The sequence below is a fragment of the Mustelus asterias genome, chromosome 2 (genome assembly GCF_964213995.1).
Source record: "Mustelus asterias chromosome 2, sMusAst1.hap1.1, whole genome shotgun sequence".
In the NCBI taxonomy this organism is placed as follows: Eukaryota; Metazoa; Chordata; class Chondrichthyes; order Carcharhiniformes; family Triakidae; genus Mustelus; species Mustelus asterias.
The window spans coordinates 57937584-57958349 of NC_135802.1; the positions used below are offsets into that span (position 1 = coordinate 57937584).

Below are 20766 nucleotides of genomic sequence, written 5' to 3' on the forward strand. Positions count from 1 at the left end.
AAGATCTTATCATTCTTGATCTTGCCCCTCTGCGTATTACTGAACATAAACGCCACGGATCGTTGATCCGTGATCAGGGTGAACCGCTTCCCCGCCAGGTAATGGCGCCAGTGTCTGATGGCCTCCACAATAGCCTGAGCCTCCTTCTCCACCGCTGAATGCCGAATTTCGGGACCTTGAAGGGTGCGGGAAAAAAACGCGACGGGCCTGCCTGCCTGGTTCAGTGTGGCGGCCAGGGCGAAATCCGATGCATCACTTTCCACCTGAAAAGGGATGGATTCATCCACCGCGTGCATCGTGGCTTTCGCAATGTCACTTTTCAAAGCCTTGAAGGCCAATTGGGCCTCCGGCGTGAGTGGGAAAGTCGTGGACTTGATGAGCGGACGGGCTTTGTCCGCGTAGTTGGGGACCCACTGCGCATAATAAGAAAAAAAGCCGAGGCATCTCCTCAGTGCTTTTGCGCTAGCGGGCAAGGGAAGTTCGGTAAGGGGGCGCATACGCTCTGGATCAGGGCCGATGACCCCGTTTTCCACCACGCATCCCAGGATAGCTAACCTGCGCGTACGGAATACACACTTCTCCCTGTTATAGGTCAGATTCAGGCGAGACGCAGTGCGCAGAAAGTTCTGGAGGTTTGTGTCATGGTCCTGCTGGTCATGGCCGCAGATGGTGACGTTATCCAGGTACGGGAAGGTAGCCCGCAACCCGTTCTGGTCCACCATTCGGTCCATAGCACGCTGGAAGACCGAGACCCCATTGGTGACACCAAATGGAACCCTAAGAAACTGATACAGACGACCATCCGCCTCAAAAGCCGTATATTGTCGGTCCTCTGGGCGGATGGGGAGTTGGTGGTAGGCGGACTTAAGGTCTATGGTGGAGAACACCCGGTACTGCGCAATCTGATTGACCATATCAGATATGCGTGGGAGAGGATACGCATCCAGCTGCGTATAACGGTTAATGGACTGACTGTAGTCGATGACCATCCGGGGTTTGTTCCCGCTTTTAACCACCACAACCTGCGCTCTCCACGGACTAGCACTGGGCTGTATGATCCCTTCTTTGAGGAGCCGCTGAACCTCAGATCTATTGAAGATCCGGTCTTCAGCGCTGTAACGCCTACTTTTAGTAGCGATGGGCTTGCAGCCTGGTACCAGATTCTTAAATAAAGAGGGTGTGGTGATCTTTAATGTGGAAAGATTGCATGCGGGGCGCTTTGGACAATTTGGAGGCTGCGGCTGATTCCCTACTGCCAGCGAAGTGAGTGGCCCACCGTACTGTAGGATCACACTCTTCATGTGGACCATAAAGTTTAGTCCGAGGAGAATTGGCGCGCAAAGGTGCGGCAACACAAGGAGCCTGTATCGCTCGTAAATTGTGCCCTGCACCTCCAGGGTTACCATACAACGTCCTTGGATCGGTACAGACCGGGACCGTGATGCCATAGAAATTGTCTGTTTGGCAGGTAGAACCCGGAGTCCACACCTCTTTGCAGTGTCAGGGTGAATAAAACTCTCGGTGCTCCCACTGTCAAACAGACAATACACAGTACGACCATTTACCTTGATGTTCATCATCGAACAGTCAAGCCTGTGATGCTTTGTCTGGTCCAGAGAGATCGACGCCACCGTTGGCCCTTGGATGTCACTGCAGGCAGCCGAGGTTGATACTGAGGACCCCTGCTGGTCGCTCCTGGTCATCGTCGACCACGATGGCCGCCCCCATGAATCGCACGTGGGTGAGGGCGCCAAGCGTAGCGACTCCTGGTGGTCATCTTCCTCCTCCGCCAGCCACGATGGCGTCGTCCTGGATTCGCACGTGGTCGGACCTCGTGGATACTGCGACGCCGAAGGAGATTGTCTCCGCTCTGGAGGGTCACAGGCTGCACTGCCGTTCTTGGGCTTCGATCTGCAGACTTTCGCGTAGTGCCCCTTTTTACCGCACTGACTGCAGATCACTGTTTTAGCTGGACACTGTTGCCGTGGATGCTTGGCCCCTCTGCAAAAATAGCACCGCTGGCCGCCTGGAGCTGCCGCCGCCGTCGGGTCGATATGGGAGCGCGAACCCGTGGGGCGAGGAGGGATTTGTGCTTGCTCCTGCCACGTTGTCTCCACGTGGTCTTCGGGGTACAGAGCCAAGCTTTTCGACGCTGCCTCCAGCATCTCAGCCATCTCCATCGCTTGGGTCAGGTTGAGGTTCCCTTTCTCCAGTAGCTTAAGCCGGATGTACGAGGACCCTACCCCTGCTACAAACGCATCTCGGGCGAGGTCGTACATGTACTGCTCAGCCGACACAGCTTTGCAGTCGCAGCCCCTGGCAAGCTGCAAGAGCTCATTGGCGTAGTCCTCCATGGTTTCGCCCGACTGCCGACGTCGTGTAGCGAGGAGGTAACGAGCGTGAATCTCGTTGGGTGGTCTCGTGTATCGTTTCTTCAAGAGCTCGATGGCCCTCGGGTAAGTGGTGGCCGCACGAATCGCGAGATAGACCGTGTCGCTTACCCTCGCGTGGAGGACCTGGAGTTTGTCGTCGTCCGTAGTAACTGCTGCAGAGGCCGCCAGGTAGTCCTCGAAACACTTCAGCCAGTGGTCGAAGGTGTTAGAGGCACCGACCGCACGTGGGTCCAGCGTCAGGCGCTCTGGTTTCAGCATTTGCTGCATACTCTACTGTCGAGAGTTTTGTGTTTGTCAATAAAATTGATGCGCGACAATCAAGCACGAGGTACAAGGCTTCAGCGATTGAAGGCTTTTATTGACAAACAATGGAACTATCTAACACGAGTACACCAATCCAGACTGGAGGGGTCCCGCCTGAGCAGAGGGTCTTATACCTCTCCCCAGGAGGCGGGGCCCGACCGGGATGTGCCATAACAGCATCCACCACAGGTATATTAATCCCACAGTGTAAACACCCTAACCCAACAACAACATTATAACAACCCCCACAGTGGCAACACCCTAACCCAACAGTAACATTGGTAACCAACGATGGTTCACCACAGCCAGCTCTGCCTCTGCATCTCTAGCAGCTGAGAGTCAAACTCGTCCAGAAACACAGCAACTGGCAGGGGCTCAGCTGGACCCTGGGATCTAGTAGACCTCTGACTGCCCGATCCCTGGGACATTCTGTCTCCACTTGAAGTGGATTGGAAGCAGTGGGGTGCTCACCAGAAAGTGACCCAGAGGCCTGTCTGCTAAGCTCACCCACCGAGGAGATTGTCTCTGCTCAGTCGCAGGCCAACCTCGCTCTCAGTGCAGACCCATTCCTCAAAGGGTATAAGGATCCTCAAAGCAGGCATACCACCATCCGTCTTCTCTCTCTTACACTTGTTATGTGATATCTTCTTCTGCAGGGATACAAAAGTGGATATTGTGCGCTGCACGCAAGTTGGGTCAGAAGTTGAGGACAACTGGCATATGTGGACACTGTGCCCCGGCAGAAAGAGGTTCAGATAAGGAGTGCCGGGTTGGCATTGAGGATGATACTGAGAGGTTGGGTGCTGGGAACCAGCAAGGTGGCGGTGGCATGTGGGTTCAAGGTGAAATACCAGGAGTGATGGAAGGGTCAAATGTCAAAGGGAGACAGGGGCACTTACCCTTGCAGGTTGTAGGGGGCATTCATCTTTTTTCAACATTGAACTCTGTTGCCTTTATCATGCTTCTGGCACTGACCACTGCTTCCACCGCCTCCCAGGCACAATTCGTCACCTTGCTGTGGCACCTCCTTCCATCCCGAGGGTAGATTGTTGCCCATCTCTCCTCCACCACGTCCAGTAGTCTAGAGTGGGCCCCATCTGAGAATCTGGGAGCTGCTTTTCTGGCTGCTTTCCTCCTGGCTTGAATGAGAGTGAGTGCTGTGGAGCTGTTTAAGTGCAGCACCCCTTGATTGCAATGCTGAGAAGACCCCAGGTGGGCGACGAAGATGCTTTGTGCCTCAGGCATGGTATTTTTCACATGGGAAAAAAATGTTTTCAAAGTGCCTAAAGATTGCTTTCCAGATCGCGCTGCCAGCTTTGACAGGAATCACACTGATTTTCATGCAATAAATGAGACTGCCATTTTTCCAGATTCTTGATTCTGTCATATGAGGAGAGACTAAGTCGGTTAGGATTATATTCACTGGAGTTTAGAAGAGTGAGAGGGGATCTCATAGAAACTTATAAAATTCAAACAGGGTTGGACAGGGTAGATTCAGAAAGAATGTTCCCAATTGCGGAGGAGTCCAGAACTAGGGGTCATAGTTTGAGGATAAGGAGTAAACCTTTTAAAACTGAGGTGAGGAGAAATTTCTTCACCCAGAGGATGTTGAATGTGTGGAATTCGCTACCACCGAATGTAGTCAAGGCCAAAATGTTGTCTGATTTCAAGAAGAAATTAGATACAGCTCTTGGGGTTGTAGGCATCAAGGGATATGGGAGGAAGAAGGGATCAGGGTAATGGGATCAGGATATTGAATTTAATGATCAGCCATGATCAAAATGAATGGCGGAGCTGGCTCGAAGGGCCAAATGGCCTAGTCCTGCTTCTAGTTTCTATGTTTCTTTGTTTCTATGTGTCAGAGTTTCAGTTGCAACTGGCAGCATTAAAACAACAAGTTAGCTTGGCACAGACTAACCATTACTACGCCTGTGCAGTTCTTAACCAATTGCAAGTTCTTATATTTAGTCCATCCAACAGTTCCCAATTGTTCCCTGTGTAAAACACGTTTCTGATAATCTGATAAATGATAACAATATATAATCAGGAAATTTTATAAATTATATTCTCAACTTCCAATATGGAGAATTGATTGTAACATTTAATTTTAAAAATTAATTACCAAACGTGGGACTTAAAATGATGACCCTGAAACAAGTCGCATTGTATACCGAGTTAACTACCCGAGTTGTGTAGAAATTCTGTGCACAAACCCTTAACACACTGGATCTAGCCCAAGAAAGTAGTGCTCACAAAAATACTCATTGAGATTGCAAACCCATTTCAGATTGGGATCTGGTACGATTCATTGCTAACAAATTATGTTGTTCCAAATGTGATAGTGAAATGCTAGAGTGTAATTTCCATATAATGACACTTGATCGTATCACTGGCGGCATACACACATATAAGAATTGATTTTTAACATTAGGATTCCCGTGGAAAGTGATTACATTGCAGGTCCCAATGCATGGTCTTTGATAGATCCAAACTCCTGCTGCATCAGGAGCAGTTGCACATCGGCCGGCAGTCACAGTGTGGACCAAGGAGTGTCAGGGAAGGCATAGAGGGTGTTGCTGCAGGGTTGGCGATTACTGACATGGAGGCCCTTAGATGGCCACAGGATTTTGGTGGAGTTGGAAAGACTCCGTGGCCATTTTAAAGTGGCAGGACCTGGATGCAGATGTCCCGCCCACTTTTCTGACAATCCAACTTTTGCTAGTTAGGGGAAAGGAGGGAAATCCAAACTCAGCCAAGCCATATGAATTCAGGGCCGAGATCAAACACACCCCATCTTGGCAGTTGCAAGGGTCTTGCCCGCAGTGTGGGAATTGGCTGGGTAAAGGCATTAAAGACAATTTAACTGAGGTTTGACGTAATTTCAGAGTGTGCTGTTTGCTTTGGATAGCTATAACTGAAAATGAACATACAGCTGTGATAGGTTATTTCATTGCCAGTTTTCCTTTTTTCTGCAAAATCATTTAATATTTCATTTTACATGGAACCTGTGACAAGAAAAAGAACCAAGTCCCACTGTCTCCAATAACATAGGAACGTTTCATGATGAAACACTGACCTTCCTTTTTATCCTCCTGGGCAATCTTCACTTTGGTAACTGTGATGTCTTTGAAAGATGCCAAAAAAAGAACTACATCGCCTTTCTCATTTTTAATTGGCACAACATCAAGTAGGCACCAGAATGAATTACCTGTAAAGATTAATCAGAACATTTACTGTTATGGGCTACTTTCAGTAGCACATTTCAATTTCGACTACATATAAATTGCAAAGGAGTTGCAGAGGGCAAACAAACATTTACAGAGATTGTGGAAAAGAGCACTTTATTTTAGCTAAACCCTAGCTGAAGCAACATTTTGTATGTTTTATGCTTATTAATAACATTAATAATATAAGAGTATAGAATTGTTTGCTTATTCTCCTGACACCTTTACCTCCCTAGGTCTAAGTGACAGAAGGCGGTAGGGTGGGTGGCCAACATCCATTAGAGGAGATCTGAGGCAATCCATATTAACAACAAATAGAGGAATAATTCTCAATATTTAGTGCCAATAATGCAGTTTTTAGAAAGTTTTGTAGTTTGTAGAAAGCCAAATTTACTGATCTTAAGATATTTTTCTTATAGTTACATGAAGATGCAGGAAACAATTTAATCAAATGACCAACATAAACTCGATGGTAGTCATGATGTGGAGATGCTGGCGTTGGACTGGGGTAAACACAGTAAGAAGTCTCACAACACCAGGTTAAAGTCCAACAGGTTTATTTGGTAGCAAAAGCCACCAGCTTTCGGAGTGCTGCTCCTTCGTCAGGTAAGTGGGAGTTCTGTTCACAAAACAGGGCATATAAAGACACAAACTCAATTTACAAAATAATGGTTGGAATGCGAGTCTTTACAGGTAATCAAGTCTTAAAGGTACAGACAATGTGAGTGGAGAGAGGGTTAAACGCAGGTTAAAGAGATGTGTATTGTCTCCAGCCAGGACAGTTAGTGAGATTTTGCAAGCCCAGGCAAGTCGTGGAGGTTACAGATAGTGTGGCATGTAAGGCATGGTACACTGGGGAGACCATGCAGACACTATGACAACGGATGAATGAACACCACTCGACAGTCACCAGGCAAGAGTGTTCTCTTCCTGTTGGGGAACACTTCAGCGGTCACGGGCATTCGGCCTCTGACCTTCGGTTAAGCGTTCTCCAAGGCGGCCTTCACGACACACGACAACGCAGAGTCGCTGAGCAGAGTCTGATAGCCAAGTTCCGCACACATGAGGATGGCCTCAACCGGGATCTTGGGTTCATGTCACACTATCTGTAACCCCCATGACTTGCCTGGGCTTGCAAAATCTCACTAACTGTCCTGGCTGGAGACAATACACACCTCTTTAACTTGTGTTTAACCGTCTCTCCACTCACATTGTCTGTACCTTTAAGACTTGATTACCTGTAAAGACTCGCATTCCAACCATTATTTTGTAAATTGAGTTTGTGTCTTTATATGCCCTGTTTGTGAACAGAACTCCCACTTACCTGATGAAGGAGCAGCGCTCCGAAAGCTAGTGAATTTTGCTACCAAATAAACCTGTTGGACTTTAACCTGGTGTTGTGAGACTTCTTACAACATAAACTCAGACAGAGGTGGTCCACATGAATGATTAGTATACAGGTAAATCTTTGCTTCTAATTTCAATTCTTACCATGTGCCTATAATCACTCTTCAGAAATAGCCTCCGATTATCTGCTGCCCTGACGTTCCTCAAATAGCAGCCTCCAATGGCCCAACTACCTTAGGCAAGTGCTCCACAATCAATGCCCAGAAAAATATGTCCACTCATCACAAAATACTTTCTCAGAGTCATGGCATGGAAGATTAAGACGTGCTGATTAGGTGCATTGGCCATGCTAAATTCTCCCTCAGTGTACCCGAACAGGCGCTAGCATGCAGCGACTCGGGGATTTTCACAGTAACTTCATTGCAGTGTTAATGTAAGCCTACTTGTGACACTAATAAATAAAAGTTTTTTTAAAACGTCTCCAAAAGCATTGGATATGTGGTCTAACAGCATCATTTGAATTCTATTTGGTCAATCTCCCAAAGACAGGTATATTGAACAGAAGAAAATAGCAATCTAATGGCAGGTTCTGCTATTATCATTTTATCCCACAGACTGTCTCTTATTGCACAGAATGAAAAGAAAACCTCCTGTGCAGCATTGCAATGCTCCTCATCAAAGTCACAAATGACACTCTGTGACTGTGACTAAAACACACTCTCTCTCACTCTGCTTGACCTGTTGACACCCTTTGATACAGCTGGTCACACCATTCTTCTCCAGTGCATCTGTTGTCTAGAGTGACACTGCCCTCACATATTTTCACTCTTACCTATTCACCCAAAGCCAGAGAATCTAATGCAGTGACTTTGCTTTGCTTCCATTTGTGATGCTGTAGCTTACCAACATTTTTTTAAGTGTCAGGCTCAGAAAGAAAATCAGTGTGAGGCTCTCCAGCTTCACACACCATAGAACCATAGAAAATTACAGCTCAGAAACAGGCCTTTTGGCCCTTCTTGTCTGTGCCGAACCATTTTTTGCCTAGTCCCACTGACCTGCACTTGGACCATATCCCTCCACACCCCTCTCATCCATGAACCCGTCCAAATTTTTCTTAAATGCTAAAAGCTGTTAAAATGTTAAAATGTTAAAAGCATTGACCACTTTATCCGGCAGCTCATTCCACACTCCCACCACTCTCTGCGTGAAGAAGCCCCCCCTAATATTCCCTTTAAACTTTTCTCCTTTCACCCTTAACCATGCCCTCTGGTTTTTCTCTCCGGATCCTGAGTTTTCTCTCCGGATCCTGAGCCTCTTACTCAAGAAAAAAAGAGTGGGTGTGGTTTATGCCATCTCTCAGGTGGAGCAGGGCCTCATAGAACCGGCAAGACCCATTCCACTGAGATCGGGTCGCCATCTTCAAAGGGCATCCCAATCAGCACAAAAAAAGAAAAGATTTCCTCTCTTTCCCCCTCCCCCACAATTATCACCAATATTCCCAATCCCCCCGCCGCACACCCCCACCCCCATCGACAATCATCACCAGCATTCCCATCCTTACTCAATGCCTGTCCCCCTCCCACCCCCACCACCATACATAAATGAATCCCCCCACCCCCATCGGGTCTCACTAGGGTCCACCCCTGGCAGTGCCCCCAGCAGTGGTTGGCACTGCTAGGTTGGCCAGGGGGCTGTGACCAGGAATGCCCCTCTCTCCCTGGGGGCTACACTTACCTCTGCACCTCCAGAGGGATCCTCTTGACTGTCTCTCACTTGGCAAACCTGTTCTGAGCCTGACGCGACCTCACGTTGGTGAGGTATGAGTATTTAGTGATAGGGGATCATGTAGGGGGAGGACCCATTAATAATATTTAAATACATTAAACTCTATTTAAATGAGGCTCACGCCCACGTGACATCGGCAGCGAGAGGGTGTGAAAAATCAGGAAACGCGATCTTTCTGGAGGGAATTGTGTTTCCCAATTCCCTCCAGATTTTGCGCCCGTGCCGGCGATCCCATACACGGAGACTGCAGCCTCAAAATCTCCCCCCATTCAGTGGGGATGGATTTGGGAGCAGTTTGCGGAACGGCAAATAATCACATTTCAGCAAAAGAACAACAAATATCACAAGAAAATTCCATCTCATCTCAGATTTATTTGCTTCTGTTTTGTGTTCCTACATTCCTCCAATTTTACACTGATTTCCTCCAATTAGCTATCCTCCTCTGAAGGACACAGCTCAGCAGGAAGCTGCCTTCTGCTAAATGTATGTTCTTGATGTGTGAATCTGCACAGTTGCACAAGCAAGCTTATTTTAACCTGAAGAGGCTCGAGAGCTCCTGCTCACTCAGCCTTTCCAACACACTCAGATCAGTAACAAATTTGCATTTATGTAACACATTAAATACCAACAAATGTCCGCACTTGCTTAACAAGAGCAATATCAACACGGACAGTTTCGACATCGAACCACAGAAGGGGATTGCAAAACAGGTGAGCAAAGGCTTGGTCAAAGAATTCGGATTTAAGAAGAACTTGAAGCAAGAGAGGTAGAGAGATGGAAAAATTCAGGGAGGAAATTTCAGAGCTTCGGGCCCAGGCAGCTGAAAGCACATCAATGGAAAGGTGATCAAATCTGAGGGTGCACAAGAGGACAACATTGGAGGAAATCTCAAAGGCTGGTGGGGCTGGAGGAAGTTACAGAGAAAGGAAGGAGTGAGGCCTTGGAGGGCTTTGAAACCAATTATGAGGATATTAAAACTGAGGCATTCTGGGGTCAAGAGTCTGTACAGGTGAGCAAGCACAAGGTTGATGGGTGAAAGGTAATTGGTGCAAGTATAATAGGAAGGATGGGATACGTGTAGGATTGTTATTTTAAATAAGTCCTCCAAGAAAGTCTTTGTCCATGAACATAATTAAGAAATAAACCTCAACTTTCCAATGATCATTAATATAATTCAAAGTGCTTTCTATCTCAATGCATTATGGGGAGGCGATGGCCTAGTGATATTATCCTAGACTAGTAATCTAGAAACTAAGTTAATGTTCTGGGGAGCTTAGATCTAATCCTGTCATGGCAGATGATGAAACTTGAATTCAGCAAAAAATATCTGGAATTGATCACCATGAAACCACTGTTGATTATTCCAAAAAAAACCATCTGGTTTACTAATATCCTTTAGGGAAGGAAATCTGCCGTCCTTACCTAGTCTGAGCTACATGTGACTCCAGAGCCACAGCAATGTGATTGACTCTCGACTGCCCTCAGGCAACCAGGCATAGGCAATAAATGCTGGCCAGCCAGCGACATCCATGCCCCATGATTGAATTTTTAAAAAACACTCAAATTTAAAAATGTTGGAGTTCATATCTGAAACATACAATATTCTAGAAATTTCCTTGAATCCTCTTCAAATCCGTCAATGGAAGTATAGCAGTAACCTTGTTTTCGAACCATTCCAAAAACTCCAAGCTATAAAACTTTCTATTCATGCTGGGTAACATGCAGGTTAACATCAGCCAGTATCTATCCAAAAAGCACTGTTTAGCATCAGCCTTTCTCTGACATCCTGGCATACATGATTTTGCATATGAATCTAAATATTGAGCATTGCACTAGGAGTAATGACGAAACAGTAATCAAATTAGCTCTGTGAATTAATCATAAATGATGTTCATGGACAAGCAACCTTGTTGTAAGCTACAATATAAAGTCACCACTTGTACAGAAGAACATAAGTCACTCTGAATCTAGCCTGATTGCATCAATGCTGTCTTCCTCAACATTGGAGAAGCCATAACGATGGCTAATTATTTTAAAATACTGTGCTGGTTTAGTAATTTGTTTGTTTTTGTGTAGTGAACAAAATGCAGATTAGAGGGTAGACACATGGAAAGTTTGTGTAATAGAGGATAAATGAAAAGTTGAAATTATAAAGTTGGAACTGTTAAAAATGAGGGAGCAGACTTAGAATCATAGAATTCCTACAATGCAGAAGAAGGCTATTTGGCCCATCAAGTCTGCACTGACAACAATCCCACCTAGGCCCTATCCCCATAACCCCACATATTTCCCCCGCTAATCCCTCCATCCCGGGACACTAAAGGACAATTTAGCATGGCCAATGCACCTAACCCGCACATCTTTGGACTGAGAGAGGAAACCGGAGCACCCAGAGGAAACCCACAGAGACACGGGGAGAAGATGCAAACTCCACACAGACAGTGACCCAAGCCAGGAATTGAACCCTAGTCTCTGGCGCTGTGAGACAGCAGTGCTAATCACTGTACCACTGTGACTTGATGAGCTAAATGGCCTATTCTTGTCCCTGCTGTGGGACAATCAGCACATACACAGTTATTTTGCTCTCACTACTTTTTGGCTGCTGTAGTCTGGAATGTGGCGCTATGATGGTCAATTTAAGTCTAACTGATAATTTAGAAATTTTCCAACTTTTTCATACAAATTGACATAAGCCCCCATCCTCCAGTTTTTGGATCATTGGAATATATAAATGACTGGGATAGGCATTGGGATGCTGAGGAAGTCTTGACGCACTGTTCTACGTGGGAACTGCATGGCAAGATTCAACTTCCATTGGGCAATTCCTCTGCGCCCCAGGATTCTCCATGAAAGTAGTCCAACTCCTGAGCTTCAGTTCTGTAGTAATTACTCGAGTGTTAGACAGATTAAAACCTAGTCTAAATCCTGGATTACTACTGAACTGATTCCCAATCACTCACACTGACTCCCTGATTAGCCCTCTGACCCAGCTCGACTATATCCTTGACCACCTGACAATCCCTGACTACATCCTGGCCATCTGATTACAACCTGACCATCCAACTATCCCTAACCAGCCAACTAACCCTAACCAGCCAACTAACTGCTAACCAGCCAACTAGCCCCTAACCAGCCAATTAACCCCTCATCACCCAACTAACACCTAACCACCCAACTAACTGCTAACTACCCAACTAACCCCTAACCATCCAACTAACCCCTAACCACCCAACTAACCCTAATCACTCAACTAATCCCGAACCATCCAACTAACCCCTAACCATCCAACTAACCCCTAACCACCCAACTAACCCCTAACTACCCAACTAAACGCTTACCACCCAACTAACCCCTAACCACCCAACTAACCTTGACCACTCAAATAAAAGCTCACCATTCAACTAACCCCCTGCTCAGCCATCAATGGTAAAGTGATTAAAATTGGAGATTCTCACAATTGGAGGAGTGCTGTTATCGCAGAGGGTTGTAGGGTTGGAGATGATTACTAAGATAGGGAGGGTAAAGCTATGGAGGGATTTGGAAAACAAAGGTGAGAATTTTAAGTACCAAATTTATAACTCTTCAAAACCCAAAATAACTGGTCAGCTGGAACTTCCAACAGAAAAGGCAATTTTTCCTCTGTTCGATCCTAGATATTCTCTGGACCCTATTTTACTATTTTGGTTCTAAGTTCTGGGCAGGTTTGAAATTGGGAGTGTTTCAGATCTGACTTTTAGACCCGTTCTCAGGCGCCCCCATACGCACTCTGCCTGCAGAAATATCAGTAACTCTAAATTGCGCTGCAGAAGCCTGTGGGCAGGGCTTAACGCGCCCGAAACCCTGCAGCTCCAATCAGTGCCTCCAACTGCACATGTGCAGAAAAAAAATGATAGAATGCCACTCCCCTGCCACATCCCTCCCGGACAAGATAATGCCTCCCTCTGGCCCCCACAGACATTGCCCCACCCCCACAACATTACTGACCCCCTATCCCCCCACCTCCTCCCGCCACCCAGGCCGATAGCGGGCCCCTCCATTCCTTCCCCCCCACCGATCTCAGGCAGAGTGGCAGAGTACACCCCCTTCCCCCTCACCAATCTCAGGCAGAGTGGCAGCAGACCCCTCCTTCCCCTCCACTGATCTCAGGCAGAGTGGCAGTGGACCCCCCCTCACTGATCTCCCGCAGAGTGGCAGCGGACTCCTCCTCCACCCCCACTGATCTCAAGTACACAGCTGTTGGATGCTCGACACTCACCTAACTGGAGCGCCCAAATCGGACTTTTGTGGAGCATGTCTGTTTTGCGCATGATTCTGGATGGGCGAATGCAGTGGTGAAGGGGGAAGTGCTCATAAGGTTGGGCGTGGAGCCCATTAAGATAATTTAAATGCATGCAAATACATTTAAATGGCCGTCGCGCCCGTTTTGGGTGTGGTCCCAATCACGGGCTTTTTCGGGCCTTGGTAAAGGAGAACCGGTGCAGAGGCGGGCGTGGATTGCGCTACTCGCCTCAAACCCGACGTTACCAAGTTTTTGCGCCCGAAAACGGGCGCAACTTGATGGTAAAATTGGGCCCTCTCTCAGGGATGTGCCAAATTAAACAGCAAAATTATAAAGATATTCAGGATATCTAATCTGTACATACAATTCCTGTGTGTTCGCAATTAACCACGCTAATTTAATCAGCATGAGAAGCAATGCACTATTTTAAATTAAACATCGATAACCTAACCATTACATGGTGATCTGTCTATCTGCTAAGTACTCTTGAAGGTATTACCCAGTTAATGTATTCAAGCACAATAGATTGTACTCCACATGATCATCAAAGAAAAGACACACTGTTAATCAAGGGCATTGTTACACTACAAAGACTTATGTCATCATGATACCATGTAGAGAATAGTAAGGCTAGTTTAGGTCCTGGCTATTCTAACAACTCCTGAAAAATAATTATCCCCCGGCCAACATGAGTAAAACAAATTACCTGGTCATTATCTTATTGTTGCTTGTGGGACCTTGCAGTGCACAGATTGACTGCTGTGTTTTCGATATTACAACAATGGTTACATTTCAAAATACTTCATTGTCTGTTAAGCAATTGGGGACATCCTACGGTTGTGATCGGCACGATGTAAATGGAGGTCTGTATTTCTTTCAACTCCCAGTATGTTTTTCTGAATACGCTTTTGAATGTAGGGTTCACCGGTGTCCAAATGCTGGGCAATTCTAATGTTGGAAGATAGTTGATTACATAGCCAACTGCCAACGAAAGGACCAACCATTAGGGTTAAGATATTCCCTGCTCATGTTTGGGAGCTTTATAAACTCGGCTCTGCTGAAGTTGAATCAGGGAAATGAACTCACACCTTTTGCCTTCAGGTGGCTTAGCATTCATGTTGCAATATTAAGAATAACTGCATCAATGAAAATCAAAGCTGCTTTGCACCAATGATCAGTGAATGTGAAATCCAGCTGGGAATAGTCAGTAATTGCCAGAATCCAAATTTGTACAATAATGTAGAACATCCCAGTTACATAGAACATAGAACATAGAACATTACAGCACAGAACAGGCCCTTCGGCCCACGATGTTGTGCCGACCTTCATCTGAAACCAAGATCAAGCTATCCCACTCCCTACCATCCTGGTGTGCTCCATGTGCCTATCCAATAACCGCTTAAATGTTCCTAAAGTGTCTGACTCCACTATCACTGCAGGCAGTCCATTCCACACCCCAACCACTCTCTGCGTGAAGAACCTACCTCTGATATCCTTCCTATATCTCCCACCATGAACCCTATAGTTATGCCCCCTTGTAATAGCTCCATCCACCCGAGGAAATAGTCTTTGAACGTTCACTCGATCTATCCCCTTCATCATTTTATAAACCTCTATTAAGTCTCACCTCAATCTCCTCCGCTCCAGAGAGAACAGCCCCAGCTCCCTCAACCTTTCCTCATAAGACCGACACTCCAAACCAGGCAGCATACTGGTAAATCTCCTCTGCACTCTTTCCAGCGCTTCCACATCCTTCTTATAGTGAGGTGACCAGAACTGCACGCAATATTCCAAATGTGGTCTCACCAAGGTCCTGTACAGTTGCAGCATAACCCCACGGCTCTCAAACTCCAACCCCCTGTTAATAAAAGCTAACACACTATATGCCTTCTTCACAGCTCTATCCACTTGAGTGGCAACCTTTAGAGATCTGTGGATATGGACCCCAAGATCTCTCTGTTCCTCCACAGTCTTCAGAACCCTACCTTTGACCCTGTAATCCACATTTAAATTAGTCCTACCAAAATGAATCACCTCACATTTATCAGGGTTAAACTCCATTTGCCATTTTTCAGCCCAGCTTTGCATCCTATCTATGTCTCTTTGCAGCCTACAACAGCCCTCCACCTCATCCACTACTCCACCAATCTTGGTGTCATCAGCAAATTTACTGATCCACCCTTCAGCCCCCTCCTCTAAGTCATTAATAAAAATCACAAAGAGCAGAGGACCAAGCACCGATCCCTGCGGCACTCCGCTAGCAACCTGCCTCCAGTCCGAAAATTTTCCATCCACCACCACCCTCTGTCTTCGATCAGATAGCCAGTTACCTATCCAATCGGCCAACTTTCCCTCTATCCCACACCTCCTTACTTTCATCATAAGCCGACCATGGGGGACCTTATCAAACGCCTTACTAAAATCCATGTATATGACATCAACCGCCCTACCTTCATCAACACACCTAGTTACCTCCTCAAAAAATTCTATCAAATTTGTGAGGCACGATTTGCCCTTCACAAATCCGTGCTGACTATCCCGGATTAATCCGCATCTTTCTAAATGGTCGTAAATCCCATCCCTAAGGACCTTTTCCATCAATTTACCAACCACCGAAGTCAGACTAACCGGTCTATAATTACCAGGGTCATTTCTATGTTACAGCTGGAGAGGGTTCTTCATAGGTCATTGCTAAGTGGACAATCAGCCTGGAATGTTTTGAACAGTTTTGGTCTGCTTTGAGTGGGCACTTCTCCATTAATTAAATGATTGGGGCTATTTCTCTTTGCTTTGTTTATAGGGAGATGTTATCCACTTATGATTCTGACCTGCAGTTTTCAGCAGCATTTGATTAGATACCCAACCACTATGATACTTGTGTGAAAAATAATTGACCCATAGTTTTCAAAGTACTTCTGAACAGGACACAAAATATCTCTGTTCTTTTGCCATACAACCATCTGACATCACTTTGCCTTTCTAAAATCAAGGTTGTCCAGTTCTTCTGCCTTTTCCTGTTCATCTTTCCTCCTAATTCTTCCGCTAACCCAGCCTCCAGCTTCTGTACTCTGCAACTTTACCATCCACCCATCAATTGTATAATGTCCTCCATGAAGTCAACCACCTAACACTGCCAATGTGATCCCATGCTCATTGAAAATATTTATCTCTCCTTCAAACATTATTCCCAACTCTTCTCAAATCATTACCAATTCCATGCTGATTAAGGAAACCTACTTTTCCTCACAACATAGAATCCCCACATTGCAGAAGAAGGCCATTCGGCCCATCAAGCCCGCACCAATAACAGCCCCACCCAGGCCTTATCCCCACCACCCCAAGTATTTACATAGTTAATCCCTCTGACACTAAGGGGCAATTTAGCATGGCCAGTCCACCTAACCTACACATCTTTGGACTGTGAGAGGAAACCGGAGCACCCGCTGGAAACCACGCAGACTCAGGGAGAACATGCATATTCCACACAGTCACCTGAGGCTGGAATTGAACCCGGGTCCCTGGCGCTGTGAGGCAGCAGTGCTAACCACAATGCCACCGTGCCACCCTTGCTGTGCCATCACGCTGTCCTTTCTATCTTTCAGCATGATTTTTCTTAAACATTCCTTGAATTCATCATTACAAACCAAATACATGCTAATCCGTACCACATTCTTTGTTCAATTCCATCAAAATCTGATGTCAAATCCGAAGTATCAAAACAGTTTAAAGTCATTAATAGCTTCTTATGTTGCCTCTCCTTGTCTTCTTCAACTTTTCTATTACCCTTCATGACTTCCTCTTCCTCCAATGTGCATGCAGTTTCAGTATGTGAGATAGAGCTGTGAGTGTGTGATCAAGTGATGTTCCTTATCATCACTGTCTTGTTGCTCTTCCATCTGTTGCACTTCCACCACTACCTGGCCAGATTGCAGTTCTTGGCTATCTGAAAGAAGGTAGGCATAAGAGTTGGGAGGCAGTAACAGGTGCACACTTACAACTTTAGCTGTTGTAAATCAGAAGAGATTGTGGAATGAGGGGAAAGTGGGATGTGAGAAGGAGGATTAAAAGGTCACATTCATCTTCCATTGCTTAAGAATCACCACAAGCCACAGTCTCGGCAACAGACACTCCTTACACACCTATGACTGTGTGTGGCCAAATTCCCCTCCAATTCGATTTTCAAGTTTGCTGATGACACCACTGTAGTGGGTCGAATCTCAAACAATGACGAGACAGAGTACAGGAATGAGATAGAGAATCTGGCGAACTGGTGCGGTGACAATAATCTCTCCCTCAATGTCAACAAAATGAAGGAGATTGTCATCAACTTCAGGAAGAGTAAAGGAGAACATGCCCCTGTCTACATCAATGGGGGTGAAGTAGAAAGGGTCGAGAGCTTCAAGTTTTTAGGTGTCCAGATCACCAACAACCTGTCCTGTCCCCCAAGCCGGCACTATTGTTAAGAAAGCCCACCATCGCTTTTACTTTCTCAGAAGACTAAGGAAATTTGACATGTGAGCTACGACTCTCACCAACGTTTACAGCTGCACCATAGAAAATGTTCTTTCTGGTTGTATCACAGCTTGGTACGGCTCCTGCTCTGCCCAAGACCACAAGAAACTACAAACGGTCGTGAAAGTAGCCCAATCCATCACGCAAACCAGCCTCCCATCCATTGACTCTGTCTACCCTTCCCGCTGCCTCGGCAAAGCAGCCAGCATAATTAAGGACCCCACGCAACCCGGACATTCTCTCTTCCACCTTCTTCCATCGGAAAAAGATACAAAAGTCTGAGGTCACGTACCAACCGACTCAAGAACAGCTTCTTCCCTGCTGCTGTCAGACTTTTGAATGGACTTACCTTGCATTCAGTTGCTCTTTCTGTACACCCGAGCTATGACTGTAATACTACATTCTGCACTCTCTCATTTCCATCTCTATGAATGGTATGCTTTGTCTGTATAGTGCGCAAGAAACAACACTTTTCACTGTATGCTAATACATGTGACAATAATAAATCAAATCAAATCAAATCAAACTCCAGTGATGGTGAGCATTGTCTCCTCCACGAGGAGAAGGACATTCAAGCACACCTGTACTCTATTGGTCAGCACCTGCTGCCTCTGGTGAGAGCCACCTCACCCAGGTCCTCAGGCTTGATCCTTGGTATTGACCTCCAATAGTCACTGCCTTCTGAGAGTTTGTCTGGAGGGACTCCTGGATTCCAAGGTCTCCAGTGTAAGGTCAGAAAATCTTACAGTCTCTGTTATGTTGTGCTATTCTAATGTTATTCCCAGGTCAGAATCAGTTGTAGAATGACTTTCAGCACATGCTCCAGCCAGAATGCATTTTGCCTTTAAGAGGTGAAGCTTGGCTTTAAGTCATGCAGGCTACTTTAATTAGTGCTGCCCTCTCATGATTTTGGACCTGCTGTTGAGGAGCCATGTAGCCGCTCAGCAGCATGGTTCATGTTGACTGCAATTATGTAAATTAGCAGGCAGCATGAAGTTAGCATGCTGCCTGCAACAGGAGCAACAGTGTGGGCTAATCCTGTATTGTGGTCCCGCACCCATTTTCTGAAAACAATTGTCCCCCACCCATACTCCATATCTCTGAGCCATCCTGTTCATCACTAATGAACATGAACACTAGGTGCACGGCTCGGACCTGCTCAACCTAGGGTCTAGTTGACCATCATCTGTTTCTAGACAGATCTCTTGTATGGTAGTTTTTTTTTTAAGTTTATTTATTAGTGTTACAAGTAGGCTTACATTAACACTGCAATAAAGTTACTGTGAAAATCCCCTAGTTGCCACACTCTGGCACCTGTTCGGGTACACGGAGGGAGAATTCAGCATGGCCAATGCACCTAACCAGCACTTCTTTTGGACTGTGGGAGGAAACCGGAGCACCCGGAGGAAACCCACACAGACATGGGGAGAAAGTGCAAACTCCGCACAGACAGTGACCCGAGCTGGGAATTGAACCCAGGTACCTGGCGCTGTGAGACAGCAGTGCTAACCACTGTCACACCGTGCCACCCAGGGTAGGAGTTCCACAATTGTCTATGGATGCTTTAGCTGCCTAAGTGAAGATTAGGCAATCGCACTTCACTGTGTAAGTTATCAGAGGTGAAAATGGAAGCTATTTTCTTCAGCCCCTGCCAACATTTATCTATCTTAGAGGACAACTCAGTAGACCACTCTGATTACTCAGGTTCATTCTAATGATATGCAGCAATCTGTAATCTTTTCAACAGTGAGTTAAGCTTTCCAGCATTTTGCAGTCAGTTGCCAAGACTACCTTCTTCCATTTCTAACTATTGCCCACTTACAATTGTACTTCACTGCTTTGATCATTGAAGCCCTTTCCTTTACATGAGCAGCACGATACAACTGTCAGTTATGGTAATTGTTCTTTCCAAACTCAAACTTTCATTCTGGTTCTCTGTAACTGTATGTCACTATTTCAAGCAATTAATACAATACTGTTTAAATCCTAATTACCAATGCAATTAATTGACAATCTGTAGATGCCATTTATAGTTAAATTATCATATGGCATCAACTCTCTTCATCACATTTAATCCCGTTAAGGACAAATGAGCTCATCAACCAAGACTATAGAAAATCGCAGGGGAACTTCTTTATGGATTTCACCAGAGTGAAGGAAACAGATAACTAACTACTCATTATTCTCAAACGCTCTTGTTATACTGGAGATTACCTCTAAGACATAACATTATTGGATTCAATGTAAAAATCAAAAACAATAAGGAGCAGTGAAAGATAAAGATAGTTGACTCAAAGAAAACAAACTTAAATATAAGATAAAAAGGAAATTATCCAGATTCATTGAAAAACAGAATTGTTGGATACGACAGCAGACAAACAATAAAATATATTCAACAGATAATATTGACCGGACTTTTTACCAAAAATAAACAAAAGAGCTGAAGAAATATTTTAAATTCCTTCAATGAGTGTATAAATTAAAATAACTTTTTAAAGTATCCATATAATCTACATCAAATAGTAAAGGCAAGTCATCAGAACACTGTGAACACAGAACAGTGTAAACATATACACATATGAATATGCAATAGTTTGCCACATAAAATTTCTATTCAGTAATTTCTTTTTCAGCATTTGTCAAACTAGAAATGTACTATCATTGGAAAACCTGGAACATTGTTAACAGTGAATTAAATCATTGCATTACTGTGAGGTGGAGAAAGTAACTTCTCTCAGATAGCTGTTTATTCTCTTTACGCATGAATATAAAATTCTCAGGAATAAAGATTCATTTTGAAAAGTGAGTCTGTACTGATAACTTAATAAAAGGCCAGAACTGAAGGAGTGCAGAGATCTTGGAGGATTGAAAAAAATTGCAGAGATACAAAAAGACAAGGCCTTGGGGGATTTAAAAACAAGGA

General features: G+C 45.3%; 1 protein-coding gene across 1 annotated transcript in view; it reads right to left on the reverse strand.

Moving 5' to 3' along the window:
- kcnh8 (potassium voltage-gated channel, subfamily H (eag-related), member 8) overlaps nucleotides 1-20766 on the reverse strand; it is a 365157-nt gene that overhangs the window by 189615 nt on the left and 154776 nt on the right. The window contains exon 3 of the mRNA XM_078200386.1: nucleotides 5773-5904. Within this exon, the coding sequence (XP_078056512.1) occupies nucleotides 5773-5904 (132 nt within the window). The remainder of the gene's footprint in view (nucleotides 1-5772; nucleotides 5905-20766) is intronic.